At 44.5% G+C, this 27,438-nt stretch overlaps 1 protein-coding gene across 5 annotated transcripts in view; it reads left to right on the plus strand.

The window, feature by feature from the left end:
* Positions 1-27,438, plus strand: part of C2H1orf226 (chromosome 2 C1orf226 homolog) — a 314,827-nt gene that overhangs the window by 70,918 nt on the left and 216,471 nt on the right. For all 5 annotated transcript variants that reach the window (XM_067728458.1, XM_067728461.1, XM_067728460.1 and 2 more), the window contains exon 2: positions 10,795-10,866. In XM_067728458.1, the coding sequence (XP_067584559.1) occupies positions 10,795-10,866 (72 nt within the window). The remainder of the gene's footprint in view (positions 1-10,794; positions 10,867-27,438) is intronic.

A 27,438-nucleotide genomic window follows, 5' to 3' on the forward strand; every position in this document is an offset into this window, starting at 1 on the left:
ATCACCTTGTTTTGTGCAGAGTCATTAGTCTGTGAGAATCCAAGACAGGATTATTGTAGAGCTACAAGTTCTGCATCTTCAGGGTCTTTTTGGCCCACAAAGGAAGAGCATAATGATATAAAGAATATCATCTCTTTATGGTTGTATGATATTTTAAAAACTAGAATACTTTTGTCTGCATTATCTAATTTTGATTCTTATGACAACTTTGACTTATAGGCGGTACAGATACTAGCTATATTCTATGGATGAAACAGGCTTGGAGAGTTTAAATACTTAGAATCTAGCAGGTACAGAGTGTTGGTACTGGGAAATCCCGCTCTAGCATCATCCTGGGGTCTCCTCATCTCTGTGTTTCTTCAGTTCCCTTGTCCTTTCCAATAGTGGGATTATTTTTTCCACCTTCAGTGTCATTGCTCCATTTTCATAATAAACATCTTCAGTTCCATTCCCAATGTCATTCAATGAATCAAATGGTGATCCCTTTTCCTTTTTCTGAAAATCTTCATGCCCTAAAGTTTTTCATTGGTTTGTTTTTGACCTCATGATCATTCTGGTGTTTGTACACAGGCTTACTTGTCCAGCTCAATATGAGTTTAATGTAGTGAACCAGGCCTTATTGTGGCACACTGGCTTGTGTTCATCCTGAAGGTTTATTTCCTATTGAAGTATGAGTGTTTCAGTGAAGGGTAGGGAGACCCACATTTGTTCTGATTCCGCCACTCACAAACTATATTCTTCTCTTTGAGCCTCAGTTTTCCCTTCTGTAAAATGAAGGGTTCGATCACATGACCTTTAAGGCCACTTAAGCTATTGGGTCTGACTTCCTTACGATTTTCTCATGTTCTTTGTTCATCTCTCCATTCCTGGCTTACTTGGTTGTTCCACAGGTGATTTCATTATCATGGAATGTCAGTGTTTCTCTTTGCCTCTCACTATGCCCTGGGCTTCCCCCTTTTCCTTTTTTATTTTTTTCCCTCATAGGAGAAATACCAGCGGTCTAAGTAAGCATCCCAAGTGGAAGGGATGGAAAGCACTTCCTGTTTGTTGGAAGATTTTTAATCACAGTTTCAATTTCAGTGCTTGTGATTGGTCTGTTCATATTTTCTATTTCTTCCCAATTCAGTCTTGGCAGGTTGTGCATTTCTAAGAATTTGTCCATTTCTTCCAGATTGTCTATTTTATTGGCATAGAGTTGCTTGTAGTAATCTCTCATGATCTTTTGTATTTCTGCAGTGTCAGTTGTTACTTCTCCTTTTTCATTTCTAATTCTATTGATTTGAGTTTTCTCCCTTTTTTTCTTGATGAGTCTGGCTAATGGTTTATCAATTTTGTTTATCTTCTCAAAGAACCAGCTTTTAGTTTTATTGATCTTTGCTATCGTTTCCTTCATTTCTTTTTCATTTATTTCTGATCTGATCATTATGACCAGATGGCTTCACAGGCGAATTCTATCAAACATTTAGAGAAGAGCTAACACCTATCCTTCTCAAACTCTTCCAAAATATGGCAGAGGGAGAAGCACTCCCAAACTCACTCTATGAGGCCACCATCACCCAGATACCAAAACCAGACAAGGATGTCACAAAGAAAGAAAAATACAGGCCAATATCACTGATGAACATAGATGCAAAAATCCTCAACAAAATACTAGCAAACAGAATCCGACAGCACATTAAAAGGATCATCATACACCATGATCAAGTGGGGTTTATTCCAGGAATGCAAGGATTCTTCAATATATGCAAATCAATCAACCTGATACACCATATTAACAAATTGAAAGAGAAAAACCATATGATCATCTCAATAGATGCAGAGAAAGCTTTCGACAAAATTCAACACCCATTTATGATAAAAAACCCTGCAGAAAGTAGGCATAGAGGGAACTTTCCTCAACATAATAAAGGCCATATATGACAAACCCACAGCCAACATCATCCTCAATGGTGAAAAACTGAAACCATTTCCTCTAAGATCAGGAACAAGACAAGGTTGCTCACTCTCACCACTCTTATTCAACATAGTTTTGGAAGTTTTAGCCACAGCAGTCAGAGAAGAAAAGGAAATAAAAGGAATCCAAATCGGAAAAGAAGAAGTAAAGCTGTCCCTGTTTGCAGATGACATGATACTATACATAGAGAATCCTAAAGATGCTGCCAGAAAACTACTAGAGCTAATCAATGAGTTTGGTAAAGTAGCAGGATACAAAATTAACACAAATAAATCTCTGGCATTCCTATACAGTAATGATGAAAAATCTGAAAGTGAAATTAAGAAAACACTCCCATTTACCATTGCAACAAAAAGAATAAAATATCTAGGAATAAACCTACCTAAGGAGACAAAAGACCTGTATGCAGAAAACTATAAGACACTGATGAAAGAAATTAAAGATGATACAAATAGATGGAGAGATATACCATGTTCTTGGATTGGAAGAATCAACACTGTGAAAAGGACTCTACTACCCAAAGCAATCTACAGATTCAATGCAATCCCTATCAAACTACCAATAGCATTTTTCACAGAACTAGAACAAAAACTTTCACAATTTGTATGGAAACACAAAAGACCCCGAATAACCAAAGCAGTCTTGAGAACAAAAATGGAGCTGGAGGAATCAGGCTCCCTGACTTCAGAGTATACTACAAAGCTACAGTAATCAAGACAGTATGGTACTGGCAGAAAAATAGAAATATAGATCAGTGGAACAGGATAGAAAGCCCGGAGATAAACCCACACACATTGGTCACCTTATCTTTGATAAAGGAGGCAGGAATGTACAGTGGAGAAAGGACAGCCTCTTCAATAAGTGGTGCTGGGAAAACTGGACAGGTACATGTAAAAGTATGAGATTAGAACACTCCCTAACACCATACACAAAAATAAGCTCAAAATGGATTAAAGACCTAAATGTAATGCCAGAAACTATCAAACTCTTAGAGGAAAACATAGGCAGAACACTCTATGACATAAATCACAGCAAGATCCTTTTTGACCCACCTCCTAGAGAAATGGAAATAAAAACAAAAATAAACAAATGGGACCTAATGAAACTTCAAAGCTTTTGCACAGCAAAGGAAACCATAAACAAGACGAAAAGACAGCCCTCATGATGGGATAAAATATTTGCAAATGAAGCAACTGACAAAGGATTAATCTCCAAAATTTACAAGCAGCTCATGCAGCTCAATAACAAAAAAACAAACAACCCAATGCAAAAATGGGCAGAAGACCTAAATAGACATTTCTCCAGAGAAGATATACAGATTGCCAACAAACACATGAAAGAATGCTCAACATCACTAATCGTTAGAGAAATGCAAATCAAAACTACAATGAGATATCATCTCACACCAGTCAGAATGGCCATCATCAAAAAATGTAGAAACAATAAATGCTGGAGAGAGTGTGGAGAAAAGGGAACAGTCTTGCACTGCTGGTGGGAATGTGAATTGGTACAGCCACTATGGAGAACAGTATGGAGGTTCCTTAAAAAACTACAACTAGAACTACCATATGACCCAGCAATCCCACTACAGCAATCCCACTACCCAGCAATCCCTGAGAAAACCAGAATTCAAAAAAGTCATGTACCAAAATGTTCACTGCAGCTCTATTTACAATAGCCCGGAGATGGAAACAACCTAAGTGCCCATCATTGGATGAATGGATAAAGAAGATGTGGCACATATATACAGTGGAATATTACTCATCCATAAAAAGAAGTGAAATTGAGTTATTTGCAATGAGGTGGATGGACCTAGAGTCTGTCATACAGAGTGAAGTAAGTCAGAAAGAGAAAGACAAATACTGTATGCTAACACATATATATGGAATCTAAGAAAAAACCAAAAATGTCATGAAGAACCTAGGGGTAATACGGGAATAAAGACACAGACCTACCAGAGAATGGACTTGAGGATACGGGGAGGGGGAAGGGTAAGCTGTGACAAAGTGAGAGAGTGGCATGGACATATATACACTACCAAACTTAAAATAGCTAGCTAGTGGGAAGCAGCTGCATAGCACAGGGAGATCAGCTCGGTGCTTTGTGACCACCTAGAGGGATGGGATAGGGAGGGTGGGAGGGAGGGAGATGCAAGAGGGAAGAGATATGGGAACATATGTGTATGTATAACTGATTCACTTTGTTCTGAAGCAGAAAGTAACACACCGTTGTAAAGCAATCATACACCAATAAAGATGTAAAAAAAAAAAAAAAATACAAGCAACAGCAGAAAGCACTCTCTGACCAGGATGCAGCCCTAGCCCTGCCCCACGCCTGCATCTGTTGTGTAAGCGAGAGATCTTAATGGTGAAGCTGAGGCTTTCATTCAAGAGCTAATAGTTGAAAGACTAGAACAGGTTTCTGTCTTGCTGCTTTTTTCTCTCCTCTTTGCTCTATCATTCAGAGTCCTCATAATAGAGAAAAATGATGAAGCCAACCCACGTAAGCTTTTGCTAATGGAGACTAAAAGAACCCAAAGAGGCAGCCTCTCCATGGGCACGTTGCATGGTTCAGTCTTACCCTCTGTGCCTTTTAGGGAATTGCAAGGCATTAGCATAAAGACAAGTCACCACAATTATTTATTTTGCACCCAGCCCCTTAATGTTGAAGAGCAGGAAGGATTCTTCTGTGATCTCCGGCACATTCATCGCCCCCCCTGCTGAGCCCCTGATCAATGGTGACACAGTCGCATCAGATGGCCTTCAAATAGTACTTTCTTTTTCACATGGGCTGGGAGAGAGAGGAAGAAATATAAGTGCTTCATTCCTCTTAGACTACAAATAAATAAAGACATGGTGTGCAGCTGCATTTCAAGCATTTTGGAAGCTTTTCTGGTGTGTGGGTGTTGGGGACGGTTAGGGGGAGGAGTGGGGAGAGGGGAACCTGCACTGAGGCTTCTGTCTTGTTGCAGGCGGTGCTAAGAACACTGGTAAATGTCCATATGGGTACTTCTAAGTCCCCACTCCCCCTCCTGCAAACCTCAGCACCTGGAGAACAGAGCAGGCTGCAGAAGTGGGGTGTGGGGCACCCTGAGGCAACTTTTCTCTTTTTGGTTCCCTCCCCCAGAGCATTTAGTAGAAGGTCATTGGCTGAGCGCGTGCCCTGGAATCTGGGGCCACCGCTGCTGCTGCAGTTAATGCTGCTTTGTTCGATGCTAAATGAGGCGAGAACTTTCACCCAGGTCACATTCATAATCCTGCTCAGCAGGACGCTTAGCTGTGCCCCGAGAGCAGTTTCTGCAGGCAAGGAGGAACTTTCCTGTTGGAGCAGTCACGCTGGCCTGGAGTGGGGAGAACGGGCTTTTCTATGCCAGTTCTGCCATGAACTGTGTCCTTGGGCAGGTCACTTCTGCGGGCTGCAGTTACCCCGCACTCATTCAGCAGATACTTGAGTCTTACTCTGCCAGGCCCTGTTCTAAGGGCTGGGAATGCGGGAATATGAGGGCAAGGCCTCAGCCTTCAAGGAGCTTCCATTCTACTGGGCAAGGCAGATAGCGACCATGTAAATGAGGCAAACCCCTAAGTGCAGACCATGTTAAATGCTGGGAAGGATACAGCATGTGAAAAAGAGTAACTTTAGATGGAGTCATAGTGGTGAATATTTATTAAGCCCTGGCAGGATACCCAGCTGTGCTAAATGCTTTTCATATGTTCTTACTTAATCTTTCTTCTGTGACATAACCTTGGACATGATTCCTAAGGTTCCTTTTGGGAAACTGTCTGCACCTATGGTTCCAAGTTTTTAGCAGGTATCAGGACAGAGGATTGGTTAAGGGACTAACTCAGATGGGCCCATCACAGCTGGTGATTTCTAGATACAAGCAGCGTATCAGATTTTCTACTGCTTCTGTGTATTTTTGGAGGGAGAACTCAGTGTGGCCAGGAGACCTGAAGGATATGAGAAGGTAGGCAGGTTAATGGAATAAAAACCAGGCCAGGTTTGGGACCCGAAGGGAGAGAGTTAATAAGAATGCAGGCAGTGGGGAGGGTCCTGGACTGGGATCCAGGAGCTGGGGGGAGGACAAGCCCCTTCCCTGCCACCTGCCAACTGCTTTAGGCCTCACTGTCAATCTCTGTAACAGGACGGGTATCCTCCTGAACCTCGCATGGATGTGCTCTGGGCTGAGGCTGTAGCGCTGAGTGGTTCAGAGAGATGCAAGATGGGAACGCAGAGATCCAGGGACCTTTACATTGTGCCCATTTATGGGGGCCTTGTCCTTTTACCCCAGGAGAATGTGGCACTGTGGTCTTTCCCCATGGCCTTGCCTGTATTGGCCAGTCAGTGGGGTTTTTATAGCCCATGACAGAAGATTCTGCTGTCTTCTTCTGAAGAGTGTAGATTTTTGTTCTTCAGGACAGTTACTGTGGCTGGTCTTAAATCTTAAACTTGCCTGTGCTGAGGTGAGCAGCTGCCACCTTCTGCTGGACTCTCTGGAGCCTCCTTTGCACATGTGCAGTTGGTGGGGTCATCCAGGACCTGAGTGGGATTTATGCACGATAGGGGCTCCTTTTCTGTCAGAAGTTTCTGCTCACTTTCAGGCTCTAGTGACCAACTGCCCAGGCCGTCTGAGTGAGTCTTTTGGCCTGAGCTCCAGGCAGCCAAGGCAGCACTTGGGGGACTGTGCTCTTGGGCAAAACTGCACAAACCAGGTCTCACCTAGTGTGGTTCCCTCCTTTTAAGGGTTGATTCCTTGCCGGTCTCTGCCTGTTTTTGGTCTCTCTCCAGTGCCTTCAAAGTTACTTTTATTATTTCAATGAACAGACTTAATTCTTTTAGACTGGTTTTATGGTTACAGAAAAATTGGGTAGTGAGGACAGAGTTCCCATATACCCGCTCACCCCGGCCCCCCCGCCCCCAGTTTCCCATTATTAACATCTTGCATTAGTGTGGTGCACTTGTTACCATCGATGAGCCAATATTGATAAATTATGATTAACGAATGTCTACAGTTTACACGTATCCATAGTTCACTCTTCGTACATTCTATGCAGTTATTTCTTTGTATCTTGTCCAGAGTTTGTTGGAGGCCTAGTCTGAGGATACCAGTTTCTCCAACATAATCACAAGCAGAATCATCTGATGCATTTATTTTTGATTCATACGTAAGCTTTTTCCTGGTCTCTGGAAACACTTGACAGAAACCTTGTGAATAAAGGGAGTTCCTCGACAAGGGCGAGGGCAGAAAGTCTAGCAAGTCGATGGGTGGTGATGATATTTGTGACTGTGTTAAGCTGTTATGTCTTGCTGCTTTTAGTGTGATTCATGTGCCAGGAAACACTACAGTTGAGTTTATCACTGTCTTCAGAAGTTCATCTCCAGAAAATAGGGTGGAACCAAGAAAATGGGGAAAAAAACCCCACAAAAAACCAACCAACAACAACAAAAAACTTCATGAGGTATTAACCTAGCACCAAGGGTGAGGTTTTCCGGGAACTTAACAAAGAATATCTGAAGTCTGTTGGTTAACCTTATTTGCCCTTAACTCTTGCTTATTCTGTGAGTGGCATCCTGCATGTGAAGGCACTCACGTGCCTTCCTCTTCCATTGGAAGAGGAAGCCACAGATAAAATTGACTTGGATAGGGCTTCCCTGGTGGCACAATGATTAAGAATCTGCCTGCCAATGCAGGGGACATGGGTTCGAATCTAGGTCCGGGAAGATCCCACATGCCGCAGAGCTCAACTAAGCCTGTGCGCCACAACTACTGAGCCTGTGCTCTAGAGCCCATGAGCCACAACTACTGAAGCCCGTGCGCCTAGAGCCCGTGCTCTTCAACAAAGAGAAGCCACCGCAATGAGAAGCCCGTGCACCGCGATGAAGAGTAGCCCCTGCTTGCTGCAACTAGAGAAAGCCCATGTGCGGCAATGAAGACCCAATGCAACCAAAAAAAAAAACTGACTTGGATAAATCTCATATGTTGGTTACTTAGTACAATTTGCATCTTCCTTCTAGTTTTTTTTTTTTTTTTTCTTTCTAGGTGGTAATGAAAAGGAAGCAGGCCCTGATATTTTTAAACTTGAGTGGTTGTATGAACCACCTTTCAGGTGGGTCTGGTCTACGACTGTGTCTTACACTGTGCCCAGAAAGGAGCCTCAGAGTGGACTGAAGCTAGTTGTGGAGATGGTAATGTTTAGGTATCGAGATACTTTTTTGGGTTTTTTTGTTATACACGTACATAACGGCAGTAATCGCTTATCGTCCTCTCTGGTTTTGCCCTGAGGAGTGGGATTTCTGACCCCTCCCCCGCTTCCCTGAAATTGTCACTGTTTTTTGGTTCATGGTTAGTGTGGCTATTTGGCTTTTGATCTCTACTTCGTGTTTCCTTTTAATCTCCTCGAATAACCGTAAGGTGCAGCTATGGTAAGGATGGGTTATCTGCTCCAGACTCTCCTCAGAAAGGCAGATTTGTGATTTTCTTCACATGATTGGGAAGGAGGATGAGTGAGTGTGTGGTGTGAATACAAGTGGGATGTGTTAGTGAGTGTGGGATGACCGTGTGCATGCTTTGTGTGGGGGGTGTGTGTGTGTGTGAGAGGTGATCAGTCATGTGTATGCACGTGGCACATGAGATGTGTGAACATGGGTGCACTGATGTGTGTGTGTGAAGGGGTGTGGTGTATGCGCGCACATGTACCAGGTTGGCTGATGACGTCAAGGAGGCACTTATAGCATGAAGATGTTGGGTGTCCTCACCTCACATGCAGGATGCTACTCCCCTGTTAGGAAACCTTGTCCAGAGCTAGAAAGCTGCCTCTCCATTCTGTCTGTGTTGCTTCCATCCTCACTGTACCCCGAATGCTTTGGGATTCTCAGTCCAGCGGTGCCCCTTCTTGAGAAGGGATGGGGATGGGACCCATCTGGGCATCTGCATTCAGGCCCAGTTGTGGACCTCACTGGGTAGCAGGCCCTTTCCTGGGGTTTTGCAGGGATCAGCGTGGGAGGACCGTTCAGTCCTTCAGGTTTACCTGTAATGGGTGACCTTGCTCGGTCTTGAGATCCAGGCTCTCATGTGATGCCAGAGGGAACGCAAGCCCTGAAGGTCTGGTTGCCAAGTCAGCCCTGACTGCTCAGAGTTCAGAGCAGGAGCCATCAGGCGTGCAGCGCTCAGGAGAGGGGGCACGGAAACTGCCCCCGATGGGGGGCGGGGTGCTTTGAAGTTGGGCAGTCACAAACCCGGCCTCACGTCATTCCTGGCTATGTGGGTCACTGACATGCTGACAAACGGTGGGGCCCCAGCAGAGCTCAGAGGGCAGAAACGCCAGCCATGGTTAAAGCTGACAGCATGCTTAGATCCTTAGATCCAGGGGGCTTTGTGTACCTGCTGTGGTCAGGCTGTCCATCTGGGGCCCAGACTTTGTACAGGCTGCTGGGAATCTTGATCTTCAGTGTGTTAGCACAAACCGGGGATCAGTACTAGGGGAAATCCTTTCCCAGTATTTAGTTTTTGAAACCCTCCTCACTGGGGCCAGCCTTGACTCCAAATTTTAGGAAGAACCTTTTATTCCTGTAACCACAGGAAATATGTTTTCTGTGGAAATGGCTGTCCTGCTCTTATCTTCTATTAATGCAGTCTTTGGTTGCGTAGACATTTAAATTATCCTGGAGCTGTTAATTTCTAGGATATCCTCTGGGCTATTTTATATGTGTGTGTAAAAAGGAAAGACAAATTCCAGTGGGTCAGTGTGGAATGGGATGGTGCTTAATAAATGTTGGGTTGTCCTCTTTTCTTGTTTCATCCTGCTAAGTAAGGATATCTAGAAATAATCTATAATTTTGATCCAGCAATCCCACTTGTAGGAATCCAGCCTGAAGGGCCACTTGGATGAGCTCAAAGGTGTGTAGATAAGGAGGTTTGTGGAAGCAATTTTGTAATAGTGCCCTAGGGTAAGCGTCCATCAGTCATCTATCACATTACATGTGATAGACCTGTATGCATTGGTGGGGCAAGATGTCCAAGTTATATTTAAAGTTAAAAAATCAATGTGAGTAGTATGAATCTTTTTACATAAAAGAAGTTCCTCTGGGTGTCTATGAATATATATATATGTGTCCGTTAATATACAAAAAGATGTACATCAGACTGTTGACAGTGGGGGACTTTATTCTTTTGTTCTACGTATATCTGCATTATTTGAATAGTGTACAGCAAGAAATTATATTAGACAACCTGTATGTCGTTTGGTTTTAAAATTAACTTAAAAGTTTAATCAAGTTAAATTTTGTAATACATAACTAGTCCATTCTTTTTCTCCATTTAGGAAATTACTCAAATGTGTGAGGTCTCTATAACATCCAGGGCTAACTCAATGAAGTTCCATTAATTAAAAAAAGTAAATATTCGTCTTTCTTATTCTTTTGGACGGCTTTAATGCATGCAGACCAGATCTGTGTAAGAGATTTATACCTTAGCTCATTTTATCTTTACTGAAATCCCATTTTACAGATGAGGAAATTGAGACAAAGGTAAAGTAGCCTGCCCCAAAGATAGTGGTGGGAGATTCTTCATACCCAGCTCTTCCTGTTTCAGAAGGCTGCTTGTTTAAACACAGCCCTTGGCTGCATCTCTGATTAAGAACGAGATGAAAAGGAAGCAGTTTCTTGTTTTGCTTTTTATAAAGTTAGAAATAGTCTCAAGACATCCTTTTGGCTCTTAATTTCCTCATTTGTAAAATGGGAAGATGAACTTGATGACTTCCAAAAGTCCTTCCAGCCCTAACATTCTGTCCTTAGGGACATCTGCCATCCCTCTTCTCAGTGAGCGTTTGCTTCTTTCCCCACAGTATGTCGGAAGCCTGGACGTGCCGAGGCCCAACAGCAGAGTGGAGATTGTGGCTGCCATGCGTCGGATCCGGGTGAGTGGCTGGAGGTGGGGCTGTGTGGAGCTGGAACTCAGGCGTCCGCCCTTTTAGAAAGTACTGGAGGTACCAAAATGGATGGCTGCACTCTTTGCAAGACCCCTGTAAGATCCAGGGGAGCTGTTCTGAGTTAGGTGGTTGATCTCGATTAAAGACCAAGGTAAAATGGATATATGATGGCTGGAGGGCTACCACCCTCCCTCTCTTGTGACCTGCTGCTTCTCAAACTGAGACACCTTACCCTTGAGGTTGTGTGGGTTCTGCCAGGGAATGAGAGACTGGTGAAGTATCTTTTTTATTCAAAGATTTTAGTGAAAAGTTTCAGTATTAGTAATTAGCTGATAATTGGCTCAAAGCATTTAAAAAGTGAAGCTTTTCTGTGGTACATAAAGAGGATCTACTTAAATTTTTAAGAACAAATGTGGGATTTCAACAGAATTCCCTTGGTTGGTTTGCTTTAGGCGCTGGACACGTGTGTGGGTTCTCTTCTGCCATTTCCGGTACTCTAGAGTAGAATTTGATCAACTTTCCGACCTGTTGCTTTCGGAGTCTGTGGTACACGGAGTAGAGATGGAATAAAAATTAAGTTGTCTTCTGATCACTGTGAAGGAATTTGCCCATGTGCTCTGTCATGAAACAGAGGAAATTAGATTTGTGCGTTTCGAAGGTAGGGTTGGGATTGGTCAAGCAAATTGTCATGACTTTTTGGAGAGAATCAGAGTCGGAGGTGGCTGGATTGGTCATCCTGAATGCAGCCTGGTTTGGGCTCTTTGTCTTCTAGAAGAATCTACTCACCTCAGTGGAAAACATGTAGATGTTGGGAGCTTCATTTTGCTTTTTGCCAGTTTTACTTTCAGTCAATTCATCTGAGCAACAGAGACCTCAATTCAATGACAGCAATTTTGGGAAGAAAATTAGGGTGTTTGCTTCTGTTTCTCTCAGCAGTTCATCAGCCTACTAAGATAATATTTTCACTGCTTTGGCCCTCCCAGTCCTTCAGCATTTTTTATTGTTAAGTTGAATTTGTTGAAACTACTATTAAATACAGCAATACTGTTTTTCATAGACATAGAAATGAGTCACTTTCACATGAGTTCATTTAATGTTCATAATAAGCTGCGAAGTAGGGGTCACGTTTCCTTCATTTTCTAGATTAAACTGAGGCTCAGAGAGTCATAGAGGTCTAGAAGTGGTGGGCACGTGGCCTGAATGCAGTTCTCCAGTTGGTTTCGTGAGAACATGCAAAACGCATCACACCTTTGGCTTCAGGCCTGGCATTCAGTATCCCCAGGCCTCTTCTCTTCCTTCACCTTCCTGCTCAGGTAGAAAGCACCAAGGCCTCAGCTGAACATATCTGGGGTGTTGCTCTTGTGAGGATAGGTTACTGCTTTCATCATGGTTGTGACCTTGGTGTTTCAACAGAAAAAGTCCCTCTTTTCTTCATATTTGACTAAGAGACAGCACATATGCTGTTGCTAATATCACTATCATTATTAGAGTAATAAATATTAATAGTAGCTATCAATAATAGTAGCTACTATTCAGTACTTACTATGTGATAGGTGCTTTATTAGGCCTCTTTTTTTTTTTTTTTTTTTTGGCAGTATGTGGGCCTCTCACTGTTGTGGCCTCTCCCGTTGCGGAGCACAGGCTCTGGACGTGCAGGCTCAGCGGCCATGGCTTACGGGCCCAGCCGCTCCGCGGCACGTGGGACCTTCCCGGACCGGGGCACGAACCCGCGTTCCCTGCATCGGCAGGCGGACTCTCAACCACTGCGCCACCAGGGAAGCCCCCTAGTAGGCCTTTTTTTTTTTTTTTTTTTTTACATCTTTATTGGAGTATAATTGCTTTACAATGGTGTGTTAGTTTCTGCTTTATAACAAAGTGAATCAGTTATACATATACATATGTCCCCATATCTCTTCCCTCTTGTGTCTCCCTCCCTCCCACCCTCCCTATCCCACCCCTCCAGGCGGTCACAAAACACTGAGCTGATCTCCCTGTGCTATGTGGCCTTTTAATATGGAAATAATGTTATTATTTGTAGCTACTCTAGATGAGGTGAGGGTATTATTGTTAAATTTTGTAGATGAGGAAATGGAAGCCTGGGGCATTAAATAATTAATTCTAGATCAAATTGGTGTCAATAGTTGGAGCTGGGATTCCTGCCCAGGACTGTGCTGCTCCCTAATTTGGGTGATGATCCCAGCTGGAGAACCAAAAGGTACGGACATGGAGCTTCCCCAGCGAGGGAGTCAGTGGCAGAAATACAACGTTGTAGAAAGAACAGAGGTACAGGAAAACATCCCCTCGAAGCAACGGCGGGTCAGGGTGTGTGGTGGGGCTGGCCATGCATGGCATCTGGAGGCCTTTGGGGCAGGAGTGTGGCCCCTGTGTCCTCTTCCCTCATCACCTGTCAGCCCAACTGGCCAGGTGCCAGTAGCTCGGTTCCCTGTGACCTGCTTCTGGTGCTTAATGTGCAGCTCATTAAATTAGAGGGAGAGATGAAGTGGCCAGAAAGCTGTTTGGTCTGGCTGTCCAGTCCCTTGTTTAGTCTGACCACCACTAAGAACTCTGGGTGTGTGTTTTACCCTGAACCCCCCAATTCACTGCTAGGTCCCTGCTGCTATTTTCTTTTCTTCTCTCCCTTTCAAAAGCTGTCTTGCCTGTAACTACAGTTGTCGAGAACTAGGGCATGTGATTTCTGTGTAAAAGGCCGTGCCTGACTCTGTCCTTTTGTGTTGAATGGTGCCAGGCTGACGTTGGTCAGGACACTGCGGAGTTTGGTTCCTGGATGCTCTTGTGGGTTCACAAGATGCAGGCCTCCAGCCTGGCCCTGAGCAGTATCTCGTCCTCGGAGGGAAGCAGTTACTATAAGGATCATGGTACCTTACGTCTGTGAAATGGGTCGTGCCTCTGCCAGGCCCTTTAGACGCCAGTCTCTCTGATCCTCTCTGGAGCTCTGCACAGGACAATGCAGATTGTCTCCATTTCACAGAGAGGGAAGCACCTGGAGTGAAGGGATTGGCCTGAGGTTGGCCAGATTCATCTTCTGAGTTGGGGTTCCAGCAGCTGTATGGATTCCTGTTCCTGCCTCAGTGCCACACCTGCAGTGTTGACTCTGAGCTAAATAAATGGACTGTTGATTTGACTGGTGTTTTTCCTCTCTCTTTTCCCCGTTTCTCATTGGTTCCCTCGCCATATAGATTTTCTTTTAAAATTCATCTGTCTTCGGCATCTTTTTCTTTTCTCATGTGCTTTCAAAGATTTTTTTTTTTATGGTGGTTAAAAACACATCACATATTTAACCGTTTAAAAGTGTATAATTCGGAATTTCCCTGGTGGCGCAGTGGATAAAACTGCGCTCCCAATGCAGGGGGCCCAGGTTCCATCCCTGGTCAGGGAACTAAATCCCACATGCATGCCACAACTAATAGTTTCCATGCCACAACTAAGGAGCCCTGGAGCCATAACTTAAGGAGCCTTGGAGCTGCAACTAAGACCTGGCTCAACCAAATAAATAAAATAAATAAATAAATATTTTTAAAAAAAGTGTATAATTCAATAGTGTTAAGTATATTTACACTGTTGTGTAACAGATCACTCTAAAATTTTATCTTGCAAAACTGAAACTCTCTACCCCTTGAACACTAATTCTTCTTCCCTCTCCCCCCCAGCTCTTGGCCGCCACCTTTACAGTTTCTCTTTCTATGCTTTTGACTACTCAGATACCTCATATATATGGAATCATACTTTGCCATTCTGTGAATGGCTCATTTCACTTAGCATAGTGTCCTCAAGGTTCATCCACATTGTAGCATGTAACAGGATTTCCTTCCTTATCTAAGGCTGCATAGTATTCGGTTGAATGTATGTAACACATTTTCTTTCTCCATTTATCTGCTGTACCCTTGGGTTTCTTCCACCTTTTGGCTACTGTGAATAATGATGCAGTGAACGTTATTCACAGGAGCATGTGACGAACGCTCCTGAACAAAACAGGATCTCAGAGAGATATGCACATATCTCTTTGAGATCCCGTTTTGAATTCCTGTGGTTGTATACTCAGATGTGAGATGGCTGGATTATATGGTAGTTCTTTTTCAAAATTCTTTGAGGAACCTCCATACTGTGTTCCATAACGGCTGCACCATTTTTAATTCCTGCAACAGTAGAAAAGGGTTCCAAGATTTTTTTTTCTTCTCAGTAACGTGTACCTTCTTGGTACACATGAATTTAAATAGATGAATAGATGAATTTTCTTTAACTAGATGAATTGTCTTTTTCTGGTAAGGATTTGTTGGGGTGGGAACCACTCAGCCCGTGGAGTGTTTCTGGGTAGTCTCAGGGAACAGGACATGGGTTCACAATGGATTGCCAGGCTGCTTGCTGTCACAGGGGCCTCCTGTCTGAACTACCCAATGCCAGGGTGTGGGAGTTCCTTATACTGTGCTTCTAAGGACTAGATCTGGGGCTGTGAACGGTTGTAAGTGCAGCGTTAGCACAGTTGGCATAGTATGAGTTGGCACGTAAGTGGAGGAATTCATCAGCACTTCTTAGAAGGCCTCTCCTTAATTTAGCACTTTCACCTTCTGCTTCTCTAACACTCCAGGTAGAACCACTTCTGGCCCGGCCATGCCCTGCCCTGGTCACGCAGTGTCCCTTTGCTTGGACGCACAGCTGTTGGTCAGGCTCTGGTGACTAGCGTGGCGTGTTCCCAGGGCAGTGTGTTTGGAGGCTGCTTAGAGTGGAGACCATGCAGGTGAGAGCCTGAGACCTGGCAGACAGAGGGGGGAGGAAGAAGGGAGGAGCCGGAGAGCCAGCCCTGCTCGGCTGGGGAAGGGTGTTGAGTGTTTCCTTTTGCCCTGTGGCTGATAGGTATTATTCATGTATATTTATAACTCGTACATTTACAACTTGAAACATACTTTCACATACATTATTTCATTTGATTAGCCTGGAGTGTTCCTGTTTGTTACCTCTGTTTGATGAGAGGTGGGAAGACGGGGCATGGAGGAAGGAAGGGGACAGCAGGCCCTCCAGCCATGTCAGCCAGCATAATGCGTGTGCGCTCATTCATTTATTCACTCATTCATTCATTAGATATTTATGGAGCACTCTATCCTGGGCTAATGTTTCAATATTCTTTTGGGTGCTTATATTTAGTAATGGACAAGCCAGGCACATGAATAACTATATATTATTAGAAAAAGGGTAAGAAACTGAGAAAGTGTGTAACTGGGAGATGTAACCCAATTTGGGGGGGACAGGGAAAGACCTGTGGGTTACAGAGGGATGGAGTCAATAATCAGTAGATACGGCAGCCAGATGACCCCTGAGATGAGGATATTGTGACCCCCAAGATGAGGACTTGCAGCTCCTGGAGGGAGGTGACCACGTCCCATCATACTGTCTTTGAACCTCACCTGCCTAACTTAGTGCCTGACTGTTAGTACACAGTAGTATTTCCTGAATGAATGAGGACTTTTCCCCCCAAAAATGTACTTGTTTAAACTCAGTCTTCTGTGTACTTCAAGCACAGAATCGTAGCACATCATTCATTGTTTGAAGTGACTGTGTAATTGCAGTTTATCCCTCAGATTTTAGAGGCCCAAGGCCACACAGGAGGAAGACCCAGACCTTCTGATGCCCAGCCCAGCACTGCTGCAGAGTAAGGCCAGTGGAAATTCACTGCACGTTTTTTGCTTCCTTGTTTTCTTTGGACAGCTTCTAGGAACTTCCATGGATTAGTTGGGAGTTGGGATGAATTTTGGGAAGCCCTGACCATCAAACTGAGTTGGAATGAACTGCAGCTGTGGGTAGCAATAGTTTTTTTGGATCTGCTCTTTTTTTGTTTCCTTATTCAGGATTTGCCACTTTCCCCAAGGTTGAAAGAAGTACCTTTAGCTAGTCCCCTTGACACATGAAGACCCTGGTCTGTTCCCTTGTCTTACTCTGAAGAAATCTTCAGTTTCTCTTATTTTCTGTATTAGTTTACTGTTGCTACTGAAACAAATACCACAGTCTTACTGGTTTAAAACAATGCAGGTTTATTATCTTATAGTTCTAGAGGTCAGAAGTTTGAAATGAGTCTTATGGGGCTAAAATAAAAATGGGTCAGCAAGGCTGTGTTCCTTCTAGAGGCCCTAGGGGAGAATCTGTTTCTTGCCTTTTCCAGCTTCTAGAGGCTGCCTGTGTTCCTTGGCTTGTGGCCTCATCACTCTGAACTCTCTATCACCACATCCGCTTCTTTGACTTTGACCCTCTTGCCTCCCTCTTATAAATAAAGACACTTGTGATTACACTGGGCCCATATGGATAATCCAGGATAATCTTTCCATCTCTCAATTCTTAAATCACATCTTCAAAGTCCTTTTGCCATGTAAGGTAACATAGTCACAGGTTCCAGGCGTTAGGACATGGACACCTTTGGAGGCCCATCCTTCCGCCTACCACACCTACCTTGTTTATTGTCTACCAAATAGGATAAGCTAAGTGGTGGAGGCCAGACCAAATCAGCAGGCCCTCTTAATTCCAGATCACATACTTCCCCCACTCCGTACTAGCTGCCTTGTATTGGGTTGACCCACATGTTCTCCTCTGATCCCTATGATGACCCAGGCAGGAAGGAAGCTTAAGAGATATTCCCCAGAAGCAATGGATGATTATCCTGCTCTTTGTCTACCAAGGATCCAAAGGTCTGAGAAGATGCTAGCTGGATGAAGAAAACAAGAGAAGAGGGGATACGATTTATTTATTATTATTATTATTTTTGCGGTACGTGGGCCTCTCACTGCTGTGGCCTCTCCCGTTGTGGAGCACAGGCTCCGGACGCGCAGGCTCAGCGGCCGTGGCTCACGGGCCCAGCTGCTTCGCGGCATGTAGGATCTTCCCGGACCGGGGCACGAACCCGCGTCCCCTGCATCCCTCAACCACTGCGCTACCAGGGAAGCCCTTTTTTTTTTTTTTTTTTTTAAAGCTGCACAGCTTAGAACAATTCACAAAGTTCAGAGAAGTTCTACATGAGCCCATAGTTGGTCTGACACACTGGGGTTGCTTGCTTGGAAGTTAACTGGTTGAAAGTCGAAGGGTGGCCAGTAATACTGAAATCAGGCTACTGGCTTTGTACCATTGGGCCTGCTGTGTGAATAGGTGAGTTTGGCAGCCAAATATTTGGTATGATTTTCAAGTCCATTGTTCCCAAATATTAATACCATCCCCCCCATTGCACTTTTTAGCTTCCTCAGAAAGCTGTGTAGTCAAAAGAGCTCTCAGTGAAGAATAATGAGAGTTGGACTCGAGTCCGCTTGACTTGCTGTGTAACCTTGGTGAGGTATCTGCCTGCCATTAATTTCAGTTTCCTTGTTTATAAAGGGGAAAGGATGATACTTCTTCTCTCTGGTGCTCTCGTTGAGTCTGGGATAATGCATGAAAAAATACTTTATAAACCGAAAAGGACAATTTATATTCATCGGTATCATTTTTGTACATTCCTCTGGGTTTCAAAGCATTTCATAAATGCAGGTAAATACCCTCAGAGACACTGAGCTGCTTCATCTAGCTCCTTTTAATAGCCAGCGTCTTTTTCCAGATTTCCGTGCAAACATCCTTCGGGAGGCTTCCCCCACTAGGTCATTTTGTCTTCTCACATGATCTTGTGGTACCACACCTCTCTCTCTCGTATAGCACTTGTAGCAACTGTATTCCCAGTGTCTGGCAGGGTGCCAGCCTTTGCTGAGTAGACTTTTGTTAGTGACTGAGAAAATTCATCTTAGTTGATAACCATGTGAGCATAAAGCAGTGAAACCCAGCGAGGCTCTGCTGAGGGAGTGCCAGGGAGGAGGAGGGCTGCAGTGGAGTCAGACCTCACCAACAGGCTGGGCTGCAGAGTGGCAGCTGGTGTGCTGTTACTCTCTCACCTTTGGAACCTGTCGTAGCTGCTGGAAGGGAAGCCTCAGGTGGGGGAGGAGAGAGGCATCTTGCTGGGCCGTCAGGGCTGGAGAGAAGACCGATGTGTGGCTAAAGACCAGATTTATGGCTGTTTAAAAACCCAGGGGACAGATCCCCGCAGTAGAAGTGTAGTGTAGCCTCACAGAGGCCATGCAGCTGGACCTGGAGGCGTATGTGCGTGCAGCCAGGTGCACTCAGAGTTGTGTGGTCCCCCATCCTGGCTCCTCTAGCTGTGGGATGGGTAAATCCTCGGCCGCCCTGCAAACAGCTTTCACAAGCATGGGATCAGAGTTTGCCGCTGAGCAGTGACTTGATTTCTCAAGGACTGCTCAAGAGTGGTGTGGTCCGTGGCCTGGAACAGAATGGGCCGGTGACCAGGAAATGGCCAAGCTCTCCCCTTTCCTACAGCTCCCTTCCGGTGGTGCCACCTCTTGCAGACATTCCTCTCACGATAACAAACAAACAAATATAAAAAGGTCCTGGATGGTCTTGGGAGAACAGGAATGAAATGCTCTTGGGAGAAGATCCAGGGACTGGGGGCACCGGTGGCTTTATGGAGCAGTGACTGGAGTTGTGAGTGCCTCACAGCTGCACTTGTGTTTCCCTCCCCACAGGCGTTAAGCCCCTGCACGTGGCCTCTTCATACGTTCAGCCACGAAATCTATGTTTTACCTGCTTCTGGGAGGCTTTGTCCAGGAATCATTTCATCCCCTTTATGGAACTCTCCCCCTAAGTGGCTACCCTCACTATCATTTGCTCTTTTGTCATGAATTGTTTTCCTTCTCTTCCCAAATTCAGAGTTGGCAAGTCTACCTCCGAGCAGCTTAGGTTGTAACACAGACCTAGCATGGCCCTATTAATTTCCTATTGCTGCTGTAACAAATTACTACAAACATAGTGGCTTAAAATAACACAAGTTTATTATCTTACCATTATCCTCCAGTTCTGGAGGTCAAAAGTCTGAAATGAGGCTAAAATCAAGGAGTTGGCAGGGCTGTTTTTCTTCTGAGGCTCTAGGGAGAATCTGTGCCCTTGCTTTTCCAGCTTCTAGAGGCTGCCTGAATTCCTTCGTCCTTGGCCCCTTTCCATCTTTAAAGTCAGCAGTCATATCACTCCAACCCCTGCTCTAACTCCGCTGCCTTCCCCTCACATGTATAAGGACCTTGATCATTACATTGGCTCTTCCTCCTTCCTCTGATGATCCAGGATGATCTCTCCCATCTCAAGGTTCTTTTTTTTTTTTTTTTTTTTTTTTTTGCGGTACGCGAGCCTCTCACTGTTGTGGCCTCTCCCGTTGCGGAGCGCAGGCTCAGCGGCCATGGCCCACGGGCCCAGCCGCTGGGCCCTTTCTAATTAGTGTGTATTGGACAGGGATAGTGGGATCAGAAAACCATACAAGTTGGTTGTCAGACACACTTAAGCACCCAGCAAATGTTAGCTTTTAAAGACATCAGCTTTGCATGCCAATTACTTTTTTCCCTTAGTCTGTAGATGAGTGTTTCTCAAAATGGGTTCTGTGTCTCTCTTGGAATTTAGGGCTGTAGTCTCCAGGGTCTGAGTTCTTTATAAGAATTGAAAAATTTTGTGTTTTCATTTGATCCAGTAGCAAAGTAAAATAAGCCTATTCCAGACTCTAGGAAGGGCCATATTAATGCCTGAGTGCTGCCAACTGTTTTACTGTCTACAGTTGTGTTTGTTTCCTTATGTTGGCACCAGATAGTTCTGTAATTGTCATGCCCTGAAGAAAAAGTTCACAATATGTCTATAATGAATTCTCATAAGGTGAAGGACAAGTGACGGTACCACACCTTGTAGGAATTAAGATTTTGCAGTGGTGGGAACAGAAGAAAGTGGCAGAAAAATGGAGTCTGCACATGGAGCGCAGGACTGCAGGCAGGGCTGCAATGCGGCCACGCTCCCCGGGGTGGCTCTCTGAGTTGCTCGTGGCTTGTGTGACTGCTGTGTGTTCTGATTAGTTCCAGTATCTTCTGATTTGTTGGCCCCTGTGCCATGCTGGTTGTCAGAATACTGTCATCCGATTTTGTGTGTGCTGAACTCCAAAGAACTTGGGTCAGGTACTCACCACATATTCCGGTTGTGAGAAGGGATATAATTTCAGTTGAATAACAAAATCTTCTCTGACATGAACATCTTTGCTTTGAATTTATTGGTTATACAATTTGTGTTTAATTTATGAAGTTGTAAAAGACCTGTGTGTGTAAGCAGTTTATATCCAGTTTTATGTCTTACATATTTAAGTGGTATACATGATTTGCCAGCACTTTTTTTGGTAACACCTTTATTGAGACATAATTCATATATCGTGCAACTCATCCATTTAAAGTATAGAAGTCAGTGGTTTTTAGTATATTCATAGTGTTGTGAAGAACCATCACCATCATCAACTTGAGAATATTTTCATCACCCCAAGAAGAAACTCTGCACTTCTTAGCCATCACCTTCCAATCTCCCCCAGATACCCCCCATCCTAGCCTCAGGCAACCACGAGTCTACTTTCTGTCTCTATGGATTGTCTGTTCTGGACATTTCATATAAATGGCAGTCATACAGTGTGTGGCCTTTTATGTCTGGCTTCTTTCGCTCAGCATAATGTTTTCAAGGTTTATCTGTGTTATGGCACGTATCAGTACTTCATTTCTTTTTTTACTGAATGATATTCCATAGTATGGATATACCATTTATTATTTATTCATTCAAATGCTGAGTGTTTGCAAAACTTTTTTTCTTGAAAAGGGGCCCAGACTTTATTAAGTTTTACAAAACATTTGATGTGGATTGAGCAGGGTGTAAAGGGATGGTGACAGTTGTTGTCTTCTCAGCCAAAGGAAACAAATCATTGCTTTTTTAGGTAATCTTGGGCAAGGCATTCTCATCAGTATAAAGAATGATGTACTGATAGGAGAACTTAATTTTTTGTCCACTCATTTAAAAAAACGTATTGAACATTGGGGTGCATATATCTCTTTGAATTAGTGTTTTCGTTTTCTTTGGATAAATACTCAGGAGTGGAATTGATGAATCGTATGGTGGTTCTGTTTTTGATTTGCCGCTCCATGGCATGTGGGATCTTCCCAGACTGGGGCACGAACCCATGTCCCCTGCATCGGCAGGCGGACTCTCAACTACTGCGCCACCAGGGAAGCCCTCTGTTTTTGATTTTGTGAGGAACCTCCATACTCTTTTCACAATGGCTGTACCAATATACATTCCCACCAACAGTGCACTAGGGTTCCCTTTTCTCCACATCCTCACAGCATTATTTACAATAGTCAAGATACGGAAGCAGCCTAAGTGCCCACCAACTGATGAATGGTTAAAGATGTGTTTTATATATATTACAATAGAATATTACTCAGACATAAAAAAGAATGAAATCTTGCCATTTGTGACAGCGTGAATGGATCTGGAGTGAAGTAGAGTAAAATAAATAAGTGAAATAAATCAGAGAAAGACAAATGCTGTATGCTTTCACTTATATGTGGAGTCTAAAAAACAAAACAAACATATATAACAAAACAGAAGCAGACTCACAGAGAAACAAATGGTTGCTAGAGGGGAGGGGGATGTGAAACAGGTGAAGGGGATTAAGAGGTACAAATTACTGGAATATATTACAGTAAATCACAGGGATATAATGTACAGCAGAGGGAATATAGTCAATAATAGTGTAAGAACTTTGTATAGTGTATAATCTATAAAAATACTGAATCACTAAAAAATGTGTTGACTTCCTTTTATGAGCCAATATTGTTTTAGGCTCTGGGGATATAGCAGTCAACAAAACAAAGTCCTTGTCTGCATGGACAGGACATTATTTTATATTCTGGTGGTTGGGATGGAGGTAAAGGAGGAGACAATATACATATAATATCACATGTAAATTGTCTGCAGAAAAATAAAGCAGGGCGTGAGGATAGACAGTGCCAGGAGGTAGGGAGTGGAAGCTATTTTATGTGAACTGTTGGAAAAGGCCTCTAGTTTATGGTGACCTTTGAATCTCTAGAGATGTGAATGTGAGATAGAGAGTGAGCAAGCAAGCCATGTGAATATCTGGAGGCAGCTACCCAGACAGAAGGAACAGTAAGTGCAAAGGCCCTGGGGTGGAACTGGGCTTTGCAGCTTCAAGGAATAGCCAAGAAGCTCAGTGTGGCTGGAGACTGAAGAGTCCAAGCGCAAATGGTAGATTATTTCCAGGAGTTTATTCCTAGGAATCACATATCATGTGAATCTGGTTCACTTGGTACCTGCCGAATGCCTGACCACACATGAGAAAATGCATTTATCTTTCCTCTGAATCTGCACCAGGTTGAAAAGTCACTTTGCATGAGGAGCTTTGGTTCTGCTCCTGAGGTGAACAAGTTTGGGGATGATTTTAAAACTGGGACAGAGCTGCTAGATGCATTATCTGTAAGCAGAGAAGAGTTAGTAAGAATCAGTTGTTATCAGAAGCTAACGCATGCTTGCTTTTAAAGATGATGACTGACTTTATTACAGCCATTTATGTTCAAGAATAAGAAATGATGTAACAGAGCTTCCATGGGAGCGTTTGAATATTGCCTGGCGCAGCCCACAGTTTCTTGTGCTGACCTACTTAATGCTCGGAGGTCTTCTTGAAGCCAGTGATGTTTATCCTTCACATCAGGAGGAGATGAAGAACCTCAGTTCATTACTGCCACCAGCCTCTGGGGACCTATTTGTTCATGTTCCTGCCATTAGTAAAAGGTTGCCCTGAGCATCCACTCCTTGCTTTGATGACTTCTGTGCCTTTTTAAAAAGTATATACATAATATCATTTTAACCATATGTAAGTGTACAGCTCAGTGGCATTAAATAATTCACTGTTCTGTACCTGTTACCACTATCTATACCTAAAACCTTTTCATCATCTCCAACATAAACTCTCTACCCATTAAACAGTAACTCCCTCTTTGCTCTCAGCCTCTGGTAACCTCTGTTCTGCTGTCTTTCTCATTTTTGCCTGTTCTAGAGTCCTCATGTAAGTGGAATCTCAGATAATATTTGTCCTTCTCTGTCTGGCTTATTTCACTAAGAGTGATGTTTTCAAGGACCACCCATGTTGTAGCATAAATCAAAATTTCATTCCTTTTTTATGGCTGAATAGTATTCTCTGCTGTGACTTTTTGCACTCAGCACATCATGCAGGCTTTGGTGTGTGGCTGTTTCCTCTTGGGACCAAAAGCAATGTATTATAGGACAGGGATGCACAGTCATGGAACAGAACATCCACGGCAACAAATACTGAGGACCTGAGCTGCTGGTGGGAAACCTCTTTGGTCCCTGCTGAAAGGCCCAGTCTTCACTTACGTAGTACTTTATAGTTGTTAAAGTCATTTTCGTGTCCGTTGTCACCTAATGTCTCCAGTAACTTTTTATAACGTTATAAAGTTAAAGCACATATTATCCATGTTTTATTACAGATAAAGGTCATCAGAGTGGAATGGCTTGCTCAAACTAATTATCTTATTGTCCTTATCAATGATGACCAGAGTTGATTAGAGACTGCGCCCTGTGCTGTGTTACGTCAGGCTACGTGCAAAGTGCTTCACAAGTATTATATCACTGGATCCTCACCACAGGTGTGAAGGTCATTCCCTCTTATAGATGGGGAAACTGAGGCACAGAGAGGTTAAATAACTTGCCCAAGATCACAGAACTGGTAAGTGGGGAATCTAGGATTCGCTCCAGAGCTTGAATGAGGTACAGCTGAGTCTTGCCATGGTTCTGATACTATCAGTTTGCTTACCTCTGGGTCAGAGATCCTACGAGAACATGCTGACAGTCCCCGCTTTACCAGATATCAGTCCAGGCAGCGTCATCTGTGTCCCTGATTGTGCCTTTCTCCAGTCTGGGAACACTGCCAGACAGTGGGCATTATTTGATTTTTTTATAAACTTCTTTTTAGATTTTGAGACTCATACATCCTGTGCGACACCCCCATTTGGTTATCCCAAAGGCATCTTAAATTCAACATGTCAAAAACGGAATTCATCATTTCTACAGTCTCTTCTCTTTGCTCGGAACCCTCTCCCCTGCGGTTTTTTTCTGTGATTGTTTCCTTATCTCATTGAAAGGCATCTTATCAATCCAAGAATGTAAGCTGGAAACCTCAGAGTCACCTTAGACTCTTCTCTGACAGCAGCCTTCGTCACCCTTACTGAGTTTGCCCCCTAAATATTTCTCAAATGTGTCTCTCCCTCTTCATCCCTCCCTGGGGATACCCACGTCATTTTACAGAGATTGTGATAGCCCTTCTTCGTAGAGGTTTGTCGCTGTGCCCTAGGCTTGTCCCCCTCCTGCCCATCCTCCACACTGCTGCCTGGCTCATCTGTCTAAAGGCACGTCTGTAGGAGTTGTCCTGCTTAAAACCATGTGGCAACAGGTCATCACCTATAGGCTGGAGCCTGGACTTGGAGCAATGCACGAGGGGTTCCACCTGGCACGTCAGGCCACAGTGACAGTCCTGCCATTCTTAGGACCCTGCACGTGTCCTGTTGGGGCCCACATCCTTCCTGCTCTTCCCTCTGCCTGGGAAGCTCCCCGTTACCAATATGGCCGAAATCTGTCTCCTCAGGACTCAGCGGAACTTCTGCATGTCCTGCACGAGCCAGTGTGGGCTTTCATCCTTTCTAGGAGCTTCCCCTCTAGAGACCTCTGTCTCTGCACTTAGACCACAAGGTATGTGTCTCCTTCAGGGCAGGGACTGGTAATCATCAATGAGAGCCATGGGGTGAATGCTAATTCTTCTTTTGTAAAATAGGAACAAAGTCAACCCTGTTGGACTGAAAGGCAATGATGATGTCAGGTGCTTATTAGCATGTGCCTGGCCTATAACAGATCCTCAGGGGATATTAGCATCTTCTCTCTCCATCCCTGCTGCCTGTGTGACTGGAGAGAAACCTTCCCCAGGCATCCCCACACTAGCTCATTTGCTGGAATGTTTCCTCCTGAGCTGTTCTAGACTTGGGGGCAGAAGCCCTCTGTTGATTTCTCTGTTACACCACCGTGAGCAAGTTAACGTCTCCGAACCTCAGCCTTCCCCTCTGTAAAGCGAGGGTCATTTTGCCCAGCTTCCTCATAGCTCTTTCGTGAGGGTTAAATGAGATACCACATAGAAGGCTACGTAGATTGCCAAGTGCGTGTACAGATAGGCGGCGTTTGGGCCCAGAGGCAGTGAGAAGGATGCCACAAGCCCCTTGGTCCGGGCTCCTTGCTGGTAGAATCTCCCACTTGGCGCCGCTGTTCTTGGTGGACTCTGGTGCCTCCGTCCCCAGGTCTCAGTGGAAAACCTGCCACGTCTGCCTTTCCGGTGGGCACCCGGCCCTTTGGCATTGCATCAGTGTGAGAGAGAACGGGCGGCAGCAGCTGTTCCTGAGTCTTCCGTCTCCCTGGAGAGGCATTTAACCACGTGCGTCAGCTGTGGGAATGACAAATCACTTCTCCACAAGGAGCTCTGTCTAACCAGCCCAGATGGAAGCACCCTTGTTCCTGCGATGGTTAGCGATTTACCCTGTTTCCTTAACCACTAACCAATTTGACAAGCTTTGGCATTCTCCTTTGCCACTGTTAACAGTCTCATCACCTGAGGGCTTGTTAGATAGGTGCAGTGCACACCCTGGATTTGCCCTGAAAACAATCATTCTGAGCTGTTCCTCCTCACGTAGCTTCTGTCCTGAGCTGCCAGAGCCCCGGGCCTTTGCTCCTCTCTTTTTAGAGGCCGTGGTCGGGAGAGCGTGGACTCTGGGCTGCAGAGTCCCTGGCTTGCATCTCTGCGTGGCCGGGACTTGTGTCCTGAGTAACTTAATCACCCCTGGCTGCAGGTGGCTGTGAGGCTGAGGGAAGTCAGTATCCCCGCTTTCCGTTCCCTCCAGCCAGCTCAGCCCTTCCTAAGACATCCCAGGCTCTTCTCTCTTCAGCTCCTCACGGAGGTGGGGCTCCTGCCTTTGCTGTGTGCTCAGGCCTCCAGGGCAGCCCTGCCACCTGCAGCCTTTCTGCAAGGGGGCCTCGCTGGAAGGGGCACTCTCCAAGCAGCTTGGACACAGAACTCATCTCACGTCCTTGTTCACAGCCACGTCAGCCTCTGCTTCATTTTATCATTTGTGGACCCAGGTAGGTCTTTGTTTATCCTGGCCCCAGGAAGAGCTGGAAGAGAAGACAGTTTGAATAGTTCTGGGTATATATGGGTCGTTAATATTTTAAAATTTGACTGGTAGCTCCTCAGTTGTTTGAGCCATTTCGTGGAAGAACCAGGAAAGGACAGGGAGGTAATGGTTTCATTTCATTTAGGTGATACTGATACCCAAACATCAGACACACAAGAATCAACTGTAGAGTTCAAAACTAACAATGACAGTAAGTCTACGGTAAGTGTTAGTTGTTGTGTAACAGGTACTGTTCTAAGCGTTTGGCCTACAGTGACTCACTTAATCGTTGCAATTACTTTATGAAGAGGAGAGTCAGTAACTTGCCCAAGGTCACACAGTCAGTTAACGGCTAGGATTCCAGTTCTGGAACCCAGGCTCTTGGCTGCTACACTGTCTCAAAGGCAGACAAGTCACCACCAAGTCACCTCAGTTGAGA

Source organism: Pseudorca crassidens, chromosome 2 (genome assembly GCF_039906515.1).
Source record: "Pseudorca crassidens isolate mPseCra1 chromosome 2, mPseCra1.hap1, whole genome shotgun sequence".
Classification (NCBI taxonomy): domain Eukaryota; kingdom Metazoa; phylum Chordata; class Mammalia; order Artiodactyla; family Delphinidae; genus Pseudorca; species Pseudorca crassidens.